The sequence below is a fragment of the Mauremys mutica genome, chromosome 8 (assembly GCF_020497125.1).
Source record: "Mauremys mutica isolate MM-2020 ecotype Southern chromosome 8, ASM2049712v1, whole genome shotgun sequence".
Classification (NCBI taxonomy): Eukaryota; Metazoa; Chordata; order Testudines; family Geoemydidae; genus Mauremys; species Mauremys mutica.
The window spans coordinates 103,282,690-103,302,039 of record NC_059079.1 but is presented as its reverse complement, the minus strand read 5'-3'; the positions used below and the strand labels follow the sequence as shown (position 1 = coordinate 103,302,039).

General features: G+C 40.2%; 1 protein-coding gene across 3 annotated transcripts in view; it reads left to right on the top strand.

The window, feature by feature from the left end:
• The window catches only part of ADAMTS2 (ADAM metallopeptidase with thrombospondin type 1 motif 2), a 279,567-nt gene that overhangs the window by 110,274 nt on the left and 149,943 nt on the right, over positions 1–19,350 (top strand). For all 3 annotated transcript variants that reach the window (XM_045026992.1, XM_045026991.1, XM_045026990.1), the window contains exon 3: positions 14,538–14,691. In XM_045026992.1, the coding sequence (XP_044882927.1) occupies positions 14,538–14,691 (154 nt within the window). The remainder of the gene's footprint in view (positions 1–14,537; positions 14,692–19,350) is intronic.

Here is a 19,350-nt window from a genome sequence, read left to right as displayed (position 1 = left end):
TCTGCAGGAGGGAGGTGAGATTGTAGCATGTGTAGACCCTCCGGCCGAGGACCCCAGAAATAGTTTACTTGACAGGGGAGAGGAAGCAAGAGGTAAGAGATTGGGGTATGTGGAGGGGAGAATTGTGTACAAGGGCTAGAGGCTCTGTAACAAAGCTGAAATGTTTTGTATTTTTAGGTAGAGAGGCAAGGATAATCTGTAAAACATAGCACAGACCTCTGTTAAATTACCCTCCCCTGACGCCCAGGAATGTGAACTAGACCTGTTAGTGATACCTCAGTTAAATCACTCTGTGGTTACATTGCTGCGCTCATATGGTGTGACAGTAACGGCTCCTGAATCGAGCGAGTAGGCGTACCCTCCCCATAGGTAATTACAGCCAGAGCTCCCTATCTATTTGTGTTCATTGCGGGTGTGTGATATCTTTAAAGGGTGAGTGATGGTCTACTGTGTTACTGTGGTGTGATTACATCTAGCAGCACTGTGCTCTCTGACGGAGAGGCTGGAAGGGAGAACCCACTTCCAGATATGAGTACACCACCACCAAAGTTATGCATGCCCTGCCCTGGGGTTTGGGTGTGTCTAACCTGGCTTACACAGACCCGGGGTTAATGTCTGCTGTTACATACTTTTAATTCTCATGCTTACTGAATATACCAGGTAAGAGAGGCGTGGTCTGATCAAAACCTAAAGTCACCACACTAAGTAGCCTCTGGCTTTCCAAGACAGAACAGGTTCTTTTCACGAATTATAATTCTGAGTGACGGAAGACTTCTTTAAAAAGTTGAAATATAACTAAAATGTATGGATCCTGTCCTCCAGGCTTTTGCAGGAATGCCAATGTATCTTCTACCTTTCTGTTGCTCTTGTGCTTTAACTCTGATTGTTCTTCTATATGTATCTGGCTCACATCAGGGCACTCATGCTAGTGCCTGTGCTGTCAACTGGGAGGTGGTGGTTTGTGTTCAGTCGTGTGCACACACTGTTTGAGTGCTAATAAGTCTTTGCAGGAGTGAAGTAATTGCTTGTTGCTCCAGCACACCAGACTGACCAGACAAGTTGCATCATTGCTGTGTTGCTCTGAGAGGCGAATGTTTCCGCTAGCCGCGGAAGCGAGGGAAAAGAAAAAAGTACATGGACAAATGCAATTACTAAAGCAAATCAAAATATTGTGCCATCTGTTCTGCAACCACATTAAAACCAGTGAGCTGTAGGGAAACGGCAGAAAATATGCTCAACATCAGGCGAAAATATGGATGAGAAATTAAGAAGCTGAAACTGGATAGTGGTCTAGATAATACCAGAACAGACCAAAACTAACAACAAAAAGCAGGTGAGGCCAAGAATATAAAAAGAAAAGCCACCCTAAATCACAGTTGGAGGAAACCACTATGCAACCTGTCTTGTGTAGATTTCCTTCCTTGTCTTCCCACCTCCCCTATTCTTGTTAATTTTTGACATGAAATGCCTATTGAACTTGGCTCCAGAGGAGAGAAAACAGGTGGCATTTAATGATATGAAGTGGTACAATACAACAGAAGCCTCAAATGTCCTCCTTGCCTTAGGGGTGAAAGGGACCAGACTCCAGCAGCTCTGACAAGAGGTCCCATGAGGGCAATTTCTGAAATTGTAATCGTGCCTTTCTTGAACTAGAACTACTGCTGAAAGGCACGGATGTAATCCAGTGTGCTGCTGTGTATTTTTTAAAAGGAGGGGAGAAGAATTGCATGAAAAATGATAAAACCTGGAAAACTTTTTAAATAATCTTTATAGTTTTGTGAAATTCTTACTTCCCCCAGAGTTTGGATGAATACCAGGAAATTCAAATTGAGTTTAAGGAAACGTTAATTTCACAGTTACATTACGTTAAAGGGCTGTGGGTGGTGGTTTTGATGTAGAGATAGCAGAAGAAGGTAGTGGTACACTAGAAGAGGAGACAATTAGTGGCAGTGCTACATGCAGCAGAGTTGCAGGAGGGGAGAGAGATATCGAGAGATCAGTGTAATGATGTTTCCCTTAAGACTAGCGTATTGTAACAAGAACCCCAGCACTGCTGGAAGTTAGTCTAAAGTTCTAGAGCTGTTAAGGGTATGGAACAGTCTGCTGCAGCTCTGCTGATCAAAAATAGAAAGGATGCCTTGTGGTTTAGGCACTGGGTTAGGACTCAGGAGATCTAGATTCAGTTTCTCATCTCTGCCACGGACTTCCTGTGTGTCCTTGGGCAAACTACTCAATTTCTCTTTGCCTAATTTCCATGACTGTAAAATCAGGATATTGCTTTTTTTTTACATCACAGGGTGTTGTACAGCTTAACTCATTAATGTTTACAAGGTGCTCATCTTCTACAGAGGTGGAGTATCTGGATAGAACTTTCATACCTATTGAAATAAAGGTGGTGGTAAGAGATTGGTCTTTGATGCCTACCATCAGTCACATGACAGAGGTCAAGATTACAAAAGCTTATGACACTGTCACATGATAGGGATGACTAGCCAGTAACCCCAGTGCTGGCCATTACATCTTCCTCTTTCTTAAATTAAAAAAAAAATCAAATATCAACCCAAACCAATAAACAGAAACTAATGTGGCCACTTGCCAGTTAATAAAATAGACAAATGGAGATGTTCCAGATGATGGTGAGGTTAGATAATCTGAAGCCGCTTGACTAGTGCTGCTTAAAATTTTTCATTTGGCACTTATTTTAGATGAAAAATAGCCCCCTGCCCTTTTTAAAATGAAAACTTTCACAAAATGCATTTCTCTTTTTGAAAGTTTCTGATTTTTTTCATTGAAATGGAAACTTTTGAAATTTCAGTTTTTGAATCTTCAGTTTTTGTTTTCCCCTTCTCTCCCCCCTTTTTTTCCTTGTTCATTTCTGCCACTGAAGGCAATAGAAAAAGTGATACCTCTTTTGCCCCCGCATTTAATTTATTTCATTTGTCCTCTTTTCACTCTGTAAGTTTGCAAAACTCATTTAACTATGGAAAGTTACAGAATGGCACAGGGATGAATGAAACTCTGTATCTGCAAAGTTCAGGAAGTTTTGCAAAGTTACGGAGTAGAACAGAATAGTTGCCAGACTTGATCAGACTCAAAGTCTGTCCAGTTCAGTTTCCTGTCTCTGACAGTGGCCAGCACCAGATGCTTCAGAGGAAGGTGTAGGAACCTTACAGTAGAAGATGATGGATAATCTGCTCCCACATTGTCTCCTGATTTAGCTAGAAATTGATTTAAGGCTTGAAGCACAAGGTTTAATATCCCTTCCAAATTTTTTTAAATAATTAATTATAGTAACTCTGGATATTCTTGATATCCATACAAATGTCCAATCCCATTTTGAATCTTGCTAAATTGTGGGTTTCAATTACTTCCTTTGGCAGTGAGTTCCACAACTAACGCCACATTTTAATTTGGTTGAGTGTCCCCTTGTTCTTGTATTATGAGACAGGGAGAACTGATGTTCTGGACCTGCCTTCTGTAGAGTACTCCTTATTTCATATACCTTATCTCTTGTTTCATTCCTCTCCTGTTAAGGTAAACAGTCCCTATATTTTCAATCTCTTTCCATATGAGAGTTTGTCAAGGCCCTTGATCATTCTTGTCACCCTTCTCTGAACCGCCTCTAGTTCTGCAATATCCCTTTTGAGAGGGGGTGACCACGGCAGCAGACAGTGCTCCACATAAGGTCACTTAATTGATTTATAAAAAGGAATTCTAATATTTGTCTGTATTATTTTCTATCCTATTCCTTATGCATCCTAACATCATCTTTGCTCTTTTGACCACAACTTCATATTGAGCGGAAGTCTTCATCAGATGTCTACAATGATGCTCAGGGCCGTTTTCTGAGTTAATAATAGTTAATTTAGAACCTACGAAGGTATATAGGGACTTTATATTTTCCCCTCCAAAGTATATTAGATTGCATTTATTGACATTAAAATTCATTTGTCATGTTACCCATTCACTTATCTTGTTTAGGTCTCTGAAGTTTCTCGCAGCTCCTGTACCCCCATCTTCTGTACCTGCAGGAGAACAACACAACAGGGCTCAGGAGAGAGGGAGCTTGCTGGCAGCAGGTGCTGTCTCAGTTTGCTAATCTACTTGAAAAGGCAATGTACTTAGAGTTGGGTCAATGTACTTAAAGGGGCAATGCACCTCTCTCTCTCACACACCATGTGCGTCTCCGTCTCTCTCTGCCATGCTGTCTCCCCTCCATCCATTCGTGCTGCCTTGTAAAGTGTGAGGCTACACTAACAACGTGTTAACCCTTGAGGGACGTTTGTTAATAACTACCCTCTGTGAAACTCAGTGGCTTTCTGATCACATGGCTGCTTCTTACTCTTAGAAGAGTTCAATATTGTCCTGTTTGGCTATAAAGTGGATCCAGCAATTTGAGCCTGTGTTCGCTGCTTTTGATGTTTCTGGGGAACAGACACTTTTCTTCACCCTTTCTGCCTGAAATATTGAGATGCTTTTTGTTTTCCATTACATTTTTCACCCTGTTTCCTTTTCAACTTGGACACATTGTACTTTTCACACTTCCCTGCTGTTAATGGCTGGCTGCAGTCGTATTCTTTTGGGTTCTTTTTGTGTCTGTCTTTGTTTTAAGTTGTTTTGTGTTTTTGTGTTAAATGCAGTGGAACTCTTCTTGTTCTTGTTGCCATAGTACGCACAGTAGATGCAGGGAACAATGTAAAATTCTTGATGCTGAATGAAGTGGCTATATCAGTAACTGCATCGCCAGAGTGGATAGAGAAGATGATCAGGAAAGGAGCAGATGGTAAAGAAATATAGAATTTGAGAAGGGAAAGACAGGAAAAGGTCATCTTGTCCATCCCTCCTCTGATGCAGGGATATTCACTACAGAAAGTTGTTGACTTCTTTGAGTTTAGTTTTAAATTACTCTAGTTTTAAATTACTCTTTGTTTTATTTGTCTAACTTCAGCTTATGATCGGAAGCCTTTTATCCTGTTCACCATAGCGGAAACCTCAGCTCTATTTTATACCCTTCTGTTCTTCATTAGGGATAGACTAGGGAGTTTGGTAGATCTTAGTGTTATAAAAGTACTAGTTGTCTCTACAGTGCCTAGAAAATAGGGTTGGGTTTTCTGGGCATTACTACAATACAAATAATTAGTAATAATATTAACTCACTGATTTTAAGACCAGAAGGGACCATTGTGACCATCTACTCTGAACTGAATAAAACAGGTCAGACTAGATGATCATAATGGTCCCTACGGGCTTTAAATTCTATGAATCCATAATTCCCATTGGCTCTCGTGGGAGCTGGATCATGCCCTAAGCAAACATACATCTGAAGGAAATATTCTGTGATGACAACCTTGTTCCTGAGAGTTCAAGATGTATAGTTTTCCATTTGGAAAGCGTTCTTTTTTCATTTGGTATGTTCATTTATTTGTTTTTGTTTGTTTGTTATTGCTTAGGTAGAATTCATCTTCGTCTTGGTTAAAGTCACTGCAGAAACTTTCATTCCAGGTGATGCCATAAGTTCAAATTGGATGCAGTTAATCCCTTTGGTTCTTGCTGTTAGCAAATTCATGGACTTGATATTCATGCTTTTTTTCTCGGAAAGATCAAGATTGAGAAATTGTGTTGCAGAGAACTGCAATTATTACGCCCAGCTTGCTACAACAGTAATCAAGCTCAAGTCCCTTGAGTGCATAGGATCTATCACATTTATCATTTTCATTCTCAACAGCTAATTAATAACTTGGAACCTGAGGGCCACAAACCTTAATAGAGTTGCCAAAATGTTCCATTTCTGGCATTATTTCTTGCTGAAGTAACTGCTGCCTTTTGTTTCAAAAGCTATAGGGTATAAAACATCTACAGCTTAACTCTTCAGAGACAAGGATCCTCCCATTGGAAGCTGGAAGCATCAGAAAGAGGGTAGGCAAAACTGCCACCAAAAGAAGTTGTGCTCTGAGTCCCTTGATAGTAGTTGGGAAAGCTTATTCTAGATTTGACTCAAAACACAGTAGCTAATGTGGAGTCTCCAGTGGAATCTCAGTAACTATAATTTACACAGAGATTCTCTTAGCAGTGCAGTTTCTTTTAGGAGAAGAGTTATCTAAAGCAACTTTGGTAATGGTGTCTAGTAGTAGAAACAGGGGACTGGTAGTCAGGACTCCTGGGTTCTATTCACAGTGGCAGACATGAGTTGCTATGGGACTTAGGAAAAATCTTTTTACTTGTGTGTCTATTTTCCCATATATTAAATTGGGATAATACTTAACATACCTCACAATAGCCCCCTCTGTCCCCCCCAAAAAGCGTTGCATTTCTATGATGAAAGGTGTAACATAGATGCAAAATATTGGGCCAGAATTTCAGCTGGTGTAAACTCATGTAGGTCCATGGACTTCAGTTGACACCAGCTGAGGATCTGGCTGTTGTCATTGTTATTTATTATCTGTGAATGTCTTAGCCACTACGTAATGTGATTGCACTGACAAAGCTTTATTGGAGGTAGAAGTGAAAGTCCATTGGCAGAGAGGCCTTACATTGGTATAAATTATTTTCCTTTCATTTGCTTGGGGTTACCTTGTACTGTGGAGAAGCAGACTAATAAATCAGATAGAGTATTGCCCTGGAACATGTATGAGATCATTCCGTTTTTTTAATTTACATCCAATGAAACTGGAAACCATGTTGCATAACTGTAGAAGGGCATGAAAGAAGCTTCAAAAGGGTTGATTTCTAGTTGACAATAAGAAAAATTCATGCATTCAGTTTAAAACTCCCCCTGGGGACTATATAAATCATTGTAGCTGTAGGGCAGTAGTAACACAGTACAATATGTGCCAACGTGTTTGAAATGTTTTATGTAACTCTTCAGTACTTCTGTTCAGTTAAAAGAAAAATAAATTTACCATACTATGCAATTCTGACCCTGTAATTCAAGGCATCCTCTCAAAGAAACAAATACAGAAGCTAAACAGGATTAAAAATGTAAGCTAGTCCATTTTCCCCCTTGTGCATTTTTCTAACTTAAACTATTGAAGGATTAAAATAGTTTATGTAGCAGCTGTGAGATGACATGTAGCACACATGATTGGGAGTCAGGAGAGCTAGGTTTCAGTCCCGGCTCTGACTCTAAATCACAGCGTAAATTGAGACAAGTCATTACAGCTGCCTGTGCCTCCATGTTTCCCCATTTGTAAAATGAGGATAATGAGGCATATCCATTATCCCAAAGAGAGTAAAGATGGTTGGGTGGTTAAGGCACAGGCATGAATTTAAGAGAGCTATATTCTGTCCCTGGTTCTGCTACACATTTCCTGTGAGATCTGGGACAAGTCATTTATTTTCTCTGTGCCTCAGTTCCCTTTCAGTGAAAATGGGATAATATTTCTCTGCCTCACTTCTGTGTTGTGGAGATAAATCCATTGGTTGAGAGAGCCCCATATTCCATAGTGATAAAATTCCATAGAAAACCTATAAATACAAATAAAATGTTAAAAGTTCTTTGAGATTCCCTTCTGAAAAGTGCTAGATCAGTGCCAAGTTTTATTATTATATTTTAAGAGATGTCTGTGCCCAGAATGCATTTGATTTCCATATGCTTGACTAAGACCTTGCCTAGCCACCTTGCTCCTGTGTAAATACAACCTTTTCCCATTTTGAATTGCCTAGCAAATCTCTTTGAAACTAAACAATGAAATGCAAACCTGTAGGATTCTTTGCTTCTGTGATTTAATTGATCAGTACGAATCAGAAGGTAATACAGTGTAGTCATTTTAAGTATTTATCACCGGTTAGTTATCAGATTGGCACACGTAACTGAAATTTAAGATCATTTTTTGGATTTGTTAGTGTGGAGCTCATGTATACCCACATGGTGTTGGTTGCCTTTTTGCTTGAATATAATCAAATATTCCACAAGGATGGGGGATTGCTGTCTTTGCAGAGCAAAATTGTCTCTAGGAGCTTCCAAAGTGTTCTGATTTCTTGTAAGCTACTGTTTTATTAATTGACTAATCAAAGACTTGGATTTATTTCTTAAAATATTAATTTGTAGGTAATGCACATTTAATCCTATTCTTCCTTTCCTTGGCTATTGGGAGGTAAATTCATCCTTGTGTGGAATAAGCAATTCTATAAACCCACGCTAATGAGGAAAAAGTGATCATTAATTAAACTTGAAGCTACAGGACGGGCCCAAAGTCTGGAGTCTTGAAGGAGTAGAAGCAGCAGTAGTTAGTGAGTTTACTTGAGTACAGCCTAGGACATGAAGCTGTGATGTCAATGTGAACGAGAAGACAATTAAGTCGCTCACTGAGCACAGAGCTACAGAAGACATTTAATTAGCTATAGGAGCTAAAGCTGTGAAACCTGGAGTAATGCCCTGTAAATAAGAGAGGAGGTGGTGGTAGTTGAGGGGACTAGAAGAGAGGCATATTTTGAACTGAGCTCTACAATACTGTTGGAAACCCTGGCTCAGGTCCCAAGTGATAGAAAGGCAGGAGGTGCAAGGGCCACAGAGAACCAATAGAATTTCCCTTACAGAAAAAGCGAGGGGGTGGTGACAGAAATGTTTCTTGGTGTGAATGTCACCTGGGACACAATGGGCCTGTCGGGTGTAGCAGCTGTACTAAATGTGGCTGAGAGGTCACAGTCGGAAGCTCATTTCCTGGTTCTCAGTTCCATGCTAAATCCATTGGACCCTGCTGCCGCCTTTCTTTTTTCTTTCCCACCATGTAGTGGGAAACTAGGTCTGTTTACTTACTTGCTTAGCTACTTTTGTTGTTCTAAGGCAATTATTAATTCCCTCACTAGTAATTCACAAAGCTCTTCTATGGTGAAATTACATTGACTATCAGTCGGGGTTAGACACCTGACTGCCAGTTCTGCCTTTTGGAATGTTCCCTCTAAGTGAGTAAATGGAAAAACAGAACTTTTTTTTTTTACTCACTTCCTTATATTTTTAGCAATCTCAGATATTAGCTACAACTCTAGTAGGGCAAAATATTCAGAGATGTGATGGGAGGGTTTTGTGTGTTGTCATCCCTTTAAAGTGGCGACTCAGTTTCTGTTTTCATCCCAAACAGCTCATCAGTTTGTGATCTAGCCTATAGTAAGGGTCAATGCACTGTTGTGCTGTCCCTGGAGCCGCCTAAGAGGGAAGTGGTGACTCCTGGTCTCCCCGTTGTGTGGGGGAGGGAGTACACTGTGACCGATCCTGTCACAGGGGCAGGGAGAGAACATGGAGCTTGGCAGGGACAGTGGACAAAGGAGAGGGAGCACAGTGGAGAAGAGAGCGCGTGATGTTAGTAGAATGGTGAACACTGAGCTCCTTCAGTCCTTAAAACATCATGTCAGATCCCACTGGCCAGTGTTAGGAGGTGCACTGCACACGCCCCTTTTACCAGGCTTGGGGGGCCTCCGTACCTTCCAACTTCCACATGGCTTAATAAGCTCATCAGTGTCTCCTTTTCCTCAGTGGGATGGGATAGCATTCTTCATGCTTTCTTTCTGAAGTGCCCCCTATGTGGCTTAGACTCCCAAATATCTTTCTTACTAACCTGAGGAGGGTTTGTTCTCTTAACTGCATCTTCCTTATGATTAAGTATCATCTTCTGCTCCACTTCTTGTTGCTTGTTAATGAGCTCTAAGAGGTGCTTGACTTGAGTAATTTGTGGTCAGGATATAAAGCCTTTGGAAGGAGGGCCTAGGGCTATCCTCTCGTGGGAAATAGTTGGAGACTATGGGCTATTAGACTGGTGCATCCCAAAGGCAAATACTTTTTCTCTTCATTAGTATTTTGTCAAGCTAGGGGCACTCCTGGCAGGGCTGATTTAGCAATATCCTTCCCCCAGTATAAGCACCCCAAAACAAAAGGGGAACGGGGAAGAGGGAAGAGTCAACTCAGCAGTTCTTCCAGAGTTTCAAGTCATTTCTATGGCTGGCGCTGAATTCCATGTCTGGTCCTGAATTACACAGCATTTACTGTGGCTCGAGAATCATAGTAAACCGGAGGCATTGTTTATAGGTGACTGATGAATATGCAACAGTCCTGGGCATTGACTAAAAATAAAAAGCTAGAACAGAATACAAAAGACACTGCGCTTTGCAGCTACTTTTGAACTTCTAGTTCTCTTGAAGCAATCGCCCATCCTCTGCTCCAAAAATTGGTAACTTACTAGTGAATGGGCCCAATTCTGCTTTACTTTCCACTGGGGTAAATCCAGATGATCTTCAGTGACTTGTTGAATTTCCTCTGGACTAACCTTTGTGGAACTGAAAGCAGAATTTGGTCCAAAGAATTTGATCTTTCAGTTTTTGCCATCTAGAAACACTCTCCAGGAACATTATAATGATAGTGGTGATTGTTAAACTTTGAGATCGTCAAACATTTATTTTCTTGGCACAAACAGTGTTGTCACTAGTGTGGGAGATGGCAACAGTGAAGAAAAGAACTTGTCATGTAAATGGCATGTTCATGCTCATGCGAACACCTCTTCTGCCTTTGACTTGGAGTTCTTTTGAGTTGCACATATTACACTATTTGCTGGGTCATAAAACCTCATGATGTTGAGCTTGTATCCACAGATGTACCATAGCAAGAACTATTTTTTTTTCTGATTTCCTGGATAGAAACAATAATAAAAATACTTAGCAATTACGGTGAGCGTTTCAATTTCAAAGCATTTGACAAACATTATCTAATCAGCCCTCATAACTCCCCTATGAGATAGGTAAGTATTATCCCTATTTTACAGATGGGCAAATGACGTACAGAGGTTAAATGACTCACTCAGAGGTACCAGGCAGGCAGGAGTCCTTAGAACTTCCTGATACCCAGTCCTCTGCTCTAGACACTTAAACCACACCTTTCATCTAGGCCTGTGTTAGCATCTTTCCTCAGAGGTCTGCATGTATAGCTAGTGATAGCCTGAGTGGGATCTGATTCCATACTTTCCCCGTGTTTGGAGTATGGTGGCTGCAGATTTGACATTTCAGTTCAGCTTGTTACATAGAGAGGCATGGATTGTAAAGTGTGGAACTTCCCAGAATAGGTTTGGGTCCAGTATTGGACTCAACTCTACATGTGACCTTCATTATTGCTTAGATTGTGAACTCCTCAGGACTTGGATTATGGCTTCTTTTCTGTTTGGAAAGTATCTAGTATATAAATAAATAAAAATAATAGCTACTATTCATGTTGATTATTTCCCTATGAATGGCAGCTCATTTGCTGTACTTTACCATATCTGTGTGTGCAGTTTACTGCAGTTACACACACAAACAGATAGATGGGTACAAACACATTTGTTGCACACATTCACTGGTACGCTATGATGTCCAGCAATGCAAAGCAGCCATAAACCTGGCTTAGCTCACCAGAGCAGTGCAAATGCCGGAGATCACTAACCTGAGTTTACATCTCTGGACACAAAGCAGCTGCAGTGTACTGGTGAATCTGGCCCTGTACATGCAGTTATGATAATTGTATGCACAATTTTGGTAAACCAGTATACAAGTGAAGGCACACAAATACGTGCATGGTTTTGAATGTGTGAATGCTTTCCATGGAAAAATTTTCATTTTCTTGTTGACAAACAGAAGGCCCAAACCCCAAAATATTTTAGTTTGGAAATGGTGTCTCATTTCTCCAATCTCTTCCATAGGCAGGACTCTCATCATGCACTGCTTCCCTCTCCAAGAGGGGAGACCAAGATGCATCAGGTGAAATGTAGTCTGACCAGGGTGCCTATAGTGGAGAATGGGAGCATAAGGCACTATGGCAGCTTTTCCAAACTGAAATATTTACCAGATTTCTGCCCTAAAATTGAAATTTTCCACAGCAAATTTAGACAAAAACAAACTTCAGTACCACAGCAGCATTTTTCCTAGCATCATGAGGTGGCTTTGCCTATTAAACCCTCCATGAATTATTAAGATCCACCATTAATTGCTTTATTATTGGTAACTTTAATTCATCTAGAAATGCATACTTTTTATATTTGCCCACTTATGTTAATTGTAAATGGCAACTGCACACCTATATCATGTAGCAGTTAAGCCACGTGTATATTTGCACTGGGTTTAAATATGACATGTTCATCATAGTCTGTGCATGCGAATTTTTGCTCCTTTCTTGATCTGTAGTTGTGCATATTTCATGCAAAGTTTTGAAAATTTAGCTCTTGGCATATGTATACTTTTAAAAAAAAGATATAAAGCAACAGAACACTAATTCCAAAGTTTCTTTGTACAAATTCCTGTTTACAGGAACAAGATCAATTGCTTTTTACCCAGTTTAGCATTTGTTTTCTTGGTTGTCTTAGCTTGCTTGGCTGCTGAGCCTGTTTCACCTTCCTTGTGTCTGATGTAGAATCTAAATTAGATAAAAGGAATCAGGACAGGATTTCAAATTCAGTTTGCTCGCTGTATAGGCAACTGAGTAGCAACCTGAACTGCTTGAATATAATTTTGTTTCTTTAATCCTTCCCCTTTAATCTGTTTTTATATATACTATATATATAAAAATAAATCAAATCTAGGACTGGAAGTCTTGCCTAATGTAAGTTAAGACATGACAAATGAACCTGACATTTTTTCAAGAAGGGACTCAAAGAACATGCTGTATTTATAGTAGCAGCAAAAGTAGTTTACTGTTTTGTAGCAAAAGTATTTCTGTGCACTTGCAATGTATTATATTTTTTCCATTTGGGGTATGGTGGAGTGTTACCATACCCCAAGTGTTACATCAACAGTAATTTGGACATTGACTTCAAAGGGGCCAGAAATTGGGTCCCTTTTTGGTTCTCTTGGGAATGCTTTGGCCTACAAATAATTTGGAATCCAAGGTGCTTGGATACCATGATAATGAGTCTGATATAAATGCGCAGACACACTCATTTGCACATGCTGTAAGTCTAGTGATCGGATGGGGGTGCTGCTTAATGGTGGTTGACTCTCTTGTGCAGGGGTGGCCACATGCGGCTCTTCAGAAATTAATATGTGGCTCCTTGTATAAGCCCCGACTCTGGGGCTGGAGCTATAGGCGCCAACTTTCCAGTGTGCTGTGGGGAGCTCACTGCTCTGCCACAGGCCCAGCCCCCACTCCACCCCTTCCCGCCCCTTCTCCTCAGCCTGCAGTGCCCTTGCTCCCCCACTTCTCCCCCCTCCCGAGCCTCCTGCACGCCACGAAACAGCTGATTGGGAGGTGCAGGGAGGGAGGGGAGGCACTGATTGGTGGGGCTGCTGGTGGGTGGGAGACTCTGGGAGCAGGGTGGGGGACCTAATGAGGGGCTGCTGACGTATTACTGTGGCTCTTTGGCAATGTACGTTAGTAAATTCTGGCTCCTTCTCAGGCTCAGGTTGGCCATCCCTGCCATAGTGTCACTGATTAGCAGAATAAAGAAAAGGGAGTTATTAATAGGTGAAGTAGCCAGCTTCCAGAAGGCTACATTTGGTGATGTTCCCCTATTCAGTACTGTTAAGAATTTCTTTTGCTGTGTTTCATGTCATCATAATCAAGGCTTTCTGTTTACAGAACTAGAGTTCTTTAGTTGAAGTTCTCAAATGTAGATGAGCAAACTGATATGTACGCATCTTGTCAGGAAAATCAATGCAAGCCAATTGTCGACTATCTTAACCTTCCTCAGCAGAGCAGTACTATAACATTATACAAACATTTGTGGTGAAAGGCTAGATATTTTTCCATCCAAATAAAAATGTTGGAAAGATAGTTTGTTCACTATGGTAGTAAAAAACAAACTATCTTAATGACTTTCACACTGCTATAGTCAACAGTGGACATGCTGAGAATGGTTGTGTCAGGCTTTTCTTTTGTGCTTCAATGAACAAGTAAGGTTTTCAGTTTTTCATACCAGTATATTTGTCCTGGTTTGGATTTTTAAGCTTTTATCCCTTAGAAACTTATTATAGAAAATTATATTTTAATCATTTTTTGCTAACTGGCTAAGAGAGTTTGTGCCAGTTCAGTCCTTTGTGTCATCTTTACATGATGCATTAATGCAGGAGAAAAATTTACAAAGCTTATTTGCCAGCTAACCAGGCTTAGCACTTCACCATCTTGTCTCTGAATAGAAAGATCTGATCATGCACCATAGAATTGTACAGCTGGGATGGCTCATGATGCAGAATTGATCCTGTATTTAGCAGGCATGGGTATTTGTACAACATTGGAGCAATTTGTGGCTGACAAATCACTATGGTCATATTACCGGTACCTGTTTCTTTGTAGTTGATTTCTAATTGAGAGCCCATTTCCACATACATATTTTAGTCCCAACCCTTGCTAATTAGATTCTAGTAGAAATCCCTTTGGTCTGGTGTTTTACCTTTGTCCTTCCTTGTCAAGTTGAGGCATTAATGGTACATTTTGCTCTAATAAAGAATTCATCTAGTTTGCTCCCTGCACTCTAACTGCTGTCTGGAGAGTGCTAAAGTGTGCTTAAGCATATTGTAACTGTTTACTCACAATATCTGCCGTATGCATAGTAACTTAAAATGTTCCATCTCTGTCCTGTCATTCCTAGGCTGGCATGATTCGCACAGACAAGGACGAGTTCTTCATTGAGCCTCAGGAGAAGGGCAGTCAGGAGGAAGACGGAGGCAGGACACATGTGGTATATCGCAGAGCAGCTGTCAAGAAGCCACTTCCCACTGAGAACACAGATATCCAGTATAAAGGCAAGGCTGAGATGTTAATGACAACTGGTGTTTAAAGCATAGCTAAAAACATGTATCTAGTAAGCAGCCTCTATGATCTGCTACCTCTGGCTGTTTGTCCTTGAGAGTGGAAATACCTTTTCTGCTCTTTATATGTGGAAGGGTAGGGGAAGGTTGGGCTAGATTAGACAAACATTGCAGCAGCCTTAAACACTTGCCAGTGTGGCAAATCTTTTCCCCTTTTAATGTACAGATAGGAGTGGTAATTCACCCATGGTGAAGCTGGATATTAGGTTGGATATTAGGAAAAACTTTTTCACTCAGAGAGTGGTGAAGCACTGAAACGGGTTACCTAGGGAAGTGGTGGAATCTCCTTCCTTAGAGGTTTTTAAGGTCAGGCTTGACAAAGCCCTGGCTGGGATGATTTAGTTGGGAATTGATCCTGCTTTGAGCAGGGGGTTGGACTAGATGACCTCCTGAGGTCCCTTCCAAACCCGATATTCTATAATTCTATTACAAGCCACAGTTAAGCCCTATATAAGAGCAAACCCGGGGCATCACAGGTGGAGCAGCAATGCGGTGGTTCCTGTACACCTTTCAAACGTGGGGGAAACATTGTCTACACTGGCTCTGCACAGGCCACCTTGGAAGGCTGCAGTGATGTCTGGGCTTTATGCTGGCACTCTCTTCATGGGGGATGGGGTGCCATTGGGGTTGGTTAATTTCACCCCAGAGGAATAAGATGTTGTGTCCTCAGATACAGATATGGAACTCCCATTGAATTGTGTATCCATGTTTGAGGGTAGAATTTGACTCAATATGTTGTGGAAAGAGCTGTATTAAAAGGAGTCTCAAAGCTGCCAAGAAGTCTGCACTGTGTGACATAAGCAGTCTTGTATAGAAAAGAATTTTCTACCTACATGTATGGTAACTGCTTTTGCCAAGTGCTTTTTTACCTGAGTGAGCAATGGATACAAATCTTGTAAGTGGATATATTCACAGCTAATATTAATACTGCTATTGACTGGATTGTTTGGGTGGCAAAGCAAAAAACAACCACATTTGGGCCCAACTCTATTGTACAGTATAGTAAATTAATGTATTACTAATAATTTAAGAGCAACCTAGTGTTAGTTTGTTGCAGTTCTGTTATTACATACAGTACTAGGGGTGTGATTGCCATCAGCAGAAGGCTTTTTTTCCAAGGGTCCTCAATGTCCCTGTAATTATGGGGCCCTTCAGTACCAGCTTCTAAAGACAAATATAAAATTGTGATACATTTGTAAATTCCTGCCTTTTCGGTGGCAGAAATGAAGCACATAAACCAGTTAGAATGCTACATATTAACAGAGACCAGGCTGTACAATTATAAAACAGGCAAATAGGATCTCTTCTCCTTCAGGCCATATTCGGAGCGTATGATGATGTAAGTTACACAGGGCTCGAATTGAAAACAAAAAACAGTAGCAGTCTCCTAAGCTTCACCCACTTGAGACATCAAAATCAGATGCCAATCAAAGTAGATTGTGCAGATGTCCTCTGGTGAGCTCCTCGAGCTGGCTCACTTTCAGTGGGATTCAGATACACCCCTGGACAGAGCTGGACTAAGGCAATTGGCATGTGCCTAGAGCCCCTCCTCCCGGAGTCACACGATGGAATTTGTTATATTAATACATGCTTATGCCATTATTGTAACGTTGAAAAATATCTCTGCCTGGCCATTTCCTTTTAAACAAAAGAGACTTAATTTTATTCACACCTTATGGCAGTATTTTTGTTTTTAGATGGTAAATATTGCTCAGGAGTAGGAGTTTGATACACAAAAAAGCACAAATCATATTTCAGTTTTGATAGCTCAGCTCAAATATTGGCATGCTGTACCTGCTAGAGGAAGACCCTTGACAGCAGTATCTCAAAACCCCTCAGTAAAATGTAGAGACCTAGTGTAAGCCTTTCTCTCATAGAGCTGACTGAAAATAACCCTATTGTAGCAGGCTGATAGGCATAATAGAGCAATTACAAAGCCAAAATGGCAATTATGTTGCAACATTATAGTTCAACCTGTGACTATACGCAAGTACACTGCAGTTCTGTGTTTATACAGCACCTTGCACACAGGGGGACAAGGCGCTACCACAATACAAATGATTATTTTTAATAATAGAAAGGTAAGCAGACTGTAATTAAGAGTTAAGAAGCATGCTTCCTGAAGAGGGTGATGAAGAGAGAGAGTCTGATCCTGCTGGGCTTAGGACTCTGAGTTTATTTGAATTAATGCAGACCTCTGCTTGGGGAAGGGATGACTATTTTAAGTACAGATGATTGAAATTCTTCACATTTCAAACTTTCAATGAAAAGGTAAAAGAAAAATCACGGAAAATTTTGATGAAAAGTTTTGCAAAATTCCCTCCCAACGCTCACCCCTTTTTTTCACCAGTTGGTCGAACATTTTCTGTGTTTTGACATTTTGAAAAAAGGAGGAATAGTGTCAAGAAAATGTTCATGAAATTCTTTTTTTTTTTTTTTTAAACTGGATCTAATGTTAAGACTTCTAATTTTTTTCCATTCAGTCTGGCTTTTCCCATCGCAACTGAAAATATGCAACCTCTACTGCTGGTAGGATGATATTCATCAGTGACAACTACTTTAAGGCCGCTGTTATTTATGCTCTGGTCTTGTCAGTGTTTCAACAAATGTTTGAATACTAAGCCATTGTTTTCTTTAAAGGAAAATACTAGCTGACCTCTCTGCTCTGGCTGTCTGGGTATCATTGTTCCAGTTCAGTCTTGCATCTGGAGACTCCATTTCCCCTTTGAAATGATGGAGCAGCTATAGAATTGGGTTCAGCTGGCTATCCACTGAGCACACCACAGGGAAGGATGTTAAGTGCATGGCTGGGCTTTCTCCAGAATGCAACTAGAGGTCATAGGAGGAGCCAGTGTCTGGTTGAGGGAATGATATCCTGCTTCCATAGGGTATAAAAGGATGATGTCACATTTGCTCCACCTTGGCATTGGTTGTAGTGAATTTTACATTACCAGATACTGTAAGGTGAACTTGAGAGCGCGTGTTTCTAACATTTGTGTCCGTACTTCTTTCTTTTTTTTTCTTTTATCTTATAACAAGGGAAATGGGGACTTTATTCCAGCTGTTCAAAAAATCAACCTTCTAAACACTGGGGACACTGGGGTATTCTTCTTTGTATATAAAGGTTCTGCAGACATGTTTTTTAATAAATGGAATGTGCTGGGAGAGAACAGATGTGAAAAAAAATGGCAAATATGTGTTCTGATTTAAGACTATCTCAGATTTTCTTCTGAGTTTAAACAAAACACTATCCAAGTAGAAGGGGGAAAGTAAATACCAGTTTCTGACAGCTTAAATCATTGATTTTGGCAGAATTTTCTGTGTTTGGCAAGGCGACAGTAATAGTCTAAGGGTATGATATATCCACCCACTCATGCCTTTCTCACACAACTCTATTTTTCCAGTATATTAATAAACAAACTACTTATGCTTTAGACAAGTAATTGTCTTCAGAGTTCAAACAGCACATTAGTACTGTAGGAGTTATGATGTTTTGACCAGAATCTGGATAATTCTTTTAGAAAGAGGCAGAAACATTTTCATGTGCTAGTTTGTGTGTTGCAGGTAAGTTGTTAAGCTCTCCAGCAGGAATATACCCTGTATTTTCTGCTGATTATATTCTTAATATGTAAATGGATATAATAATTTGTCTTCTAATTATGCCCTCTACATTGCAATGTAGCGGGCATCTTTAAAACTTATTGTTTTGAAAGATTCTACTATTTCTAGTAGAAGTCCTCATTATATAGATGGGAAATATTGCTTGAGAATGGTAAAAACTTTTACACAGTAAAACTTAAGTGTGCCCATTATATCATGCATAGAATATTATTTTTCTGACTTTGATTTATTGTGATATTTTGTTCAAATGTTCTTTACATGTGAAATAAAGAAATGATGTTTTTATTAAAGTTGAGACCATGTCTAAAAAATGCAAGAATTTAATTTTGCACGTGCAAAAGTGGGTTCTAGTTAAAGCTCATTTGAAGATCAGCCCCATAAAAAAGAAACATTTTTATAGCATGTGTACGGTTAAATCATCATGTCTATTCTTATGGTGCATGTGATCAATTGAAAGGAAATAATTCTACTAAAGTTTTCCTAAACATGTTCATTTTCTTTCTGTAAATCATGGGCTAAATACACCACAAATGTCCAAGTTTCAAGTGAGTTTTGATATTGCTTGATGGAGAGGCAGAGACTCAATTTTAATTGATAGATTCTTTTATTATGCAGATGAAGGATTTCTTTAACAAGGAACAGTTTATTATAGAACAAGGCTGCAAGTTAATTAAGTAGAACCACTTTGAAACAGACAAATCATTCTTTCCCTAACTACCAACTCAGTCCTTGTAATTTCCAAAGCCTGTTGAGACACTCAGATCCCACCATGGACATATGCTGAGCACTTGGCCCTGCCTACAAAATCTTAGCTTCCTGAAGTTCTGCGACCCATAGACAGTCAGATATTGGGTCCCTGAACACAGAGTCCTTACCTACAAACTCAAAGTCTGTTGAGGCGTTCTGAAAGGCAGGCACATTCATTCAATTTCAGACCTGTCCACGGGCAAATGCATAGACAGACTCGATATC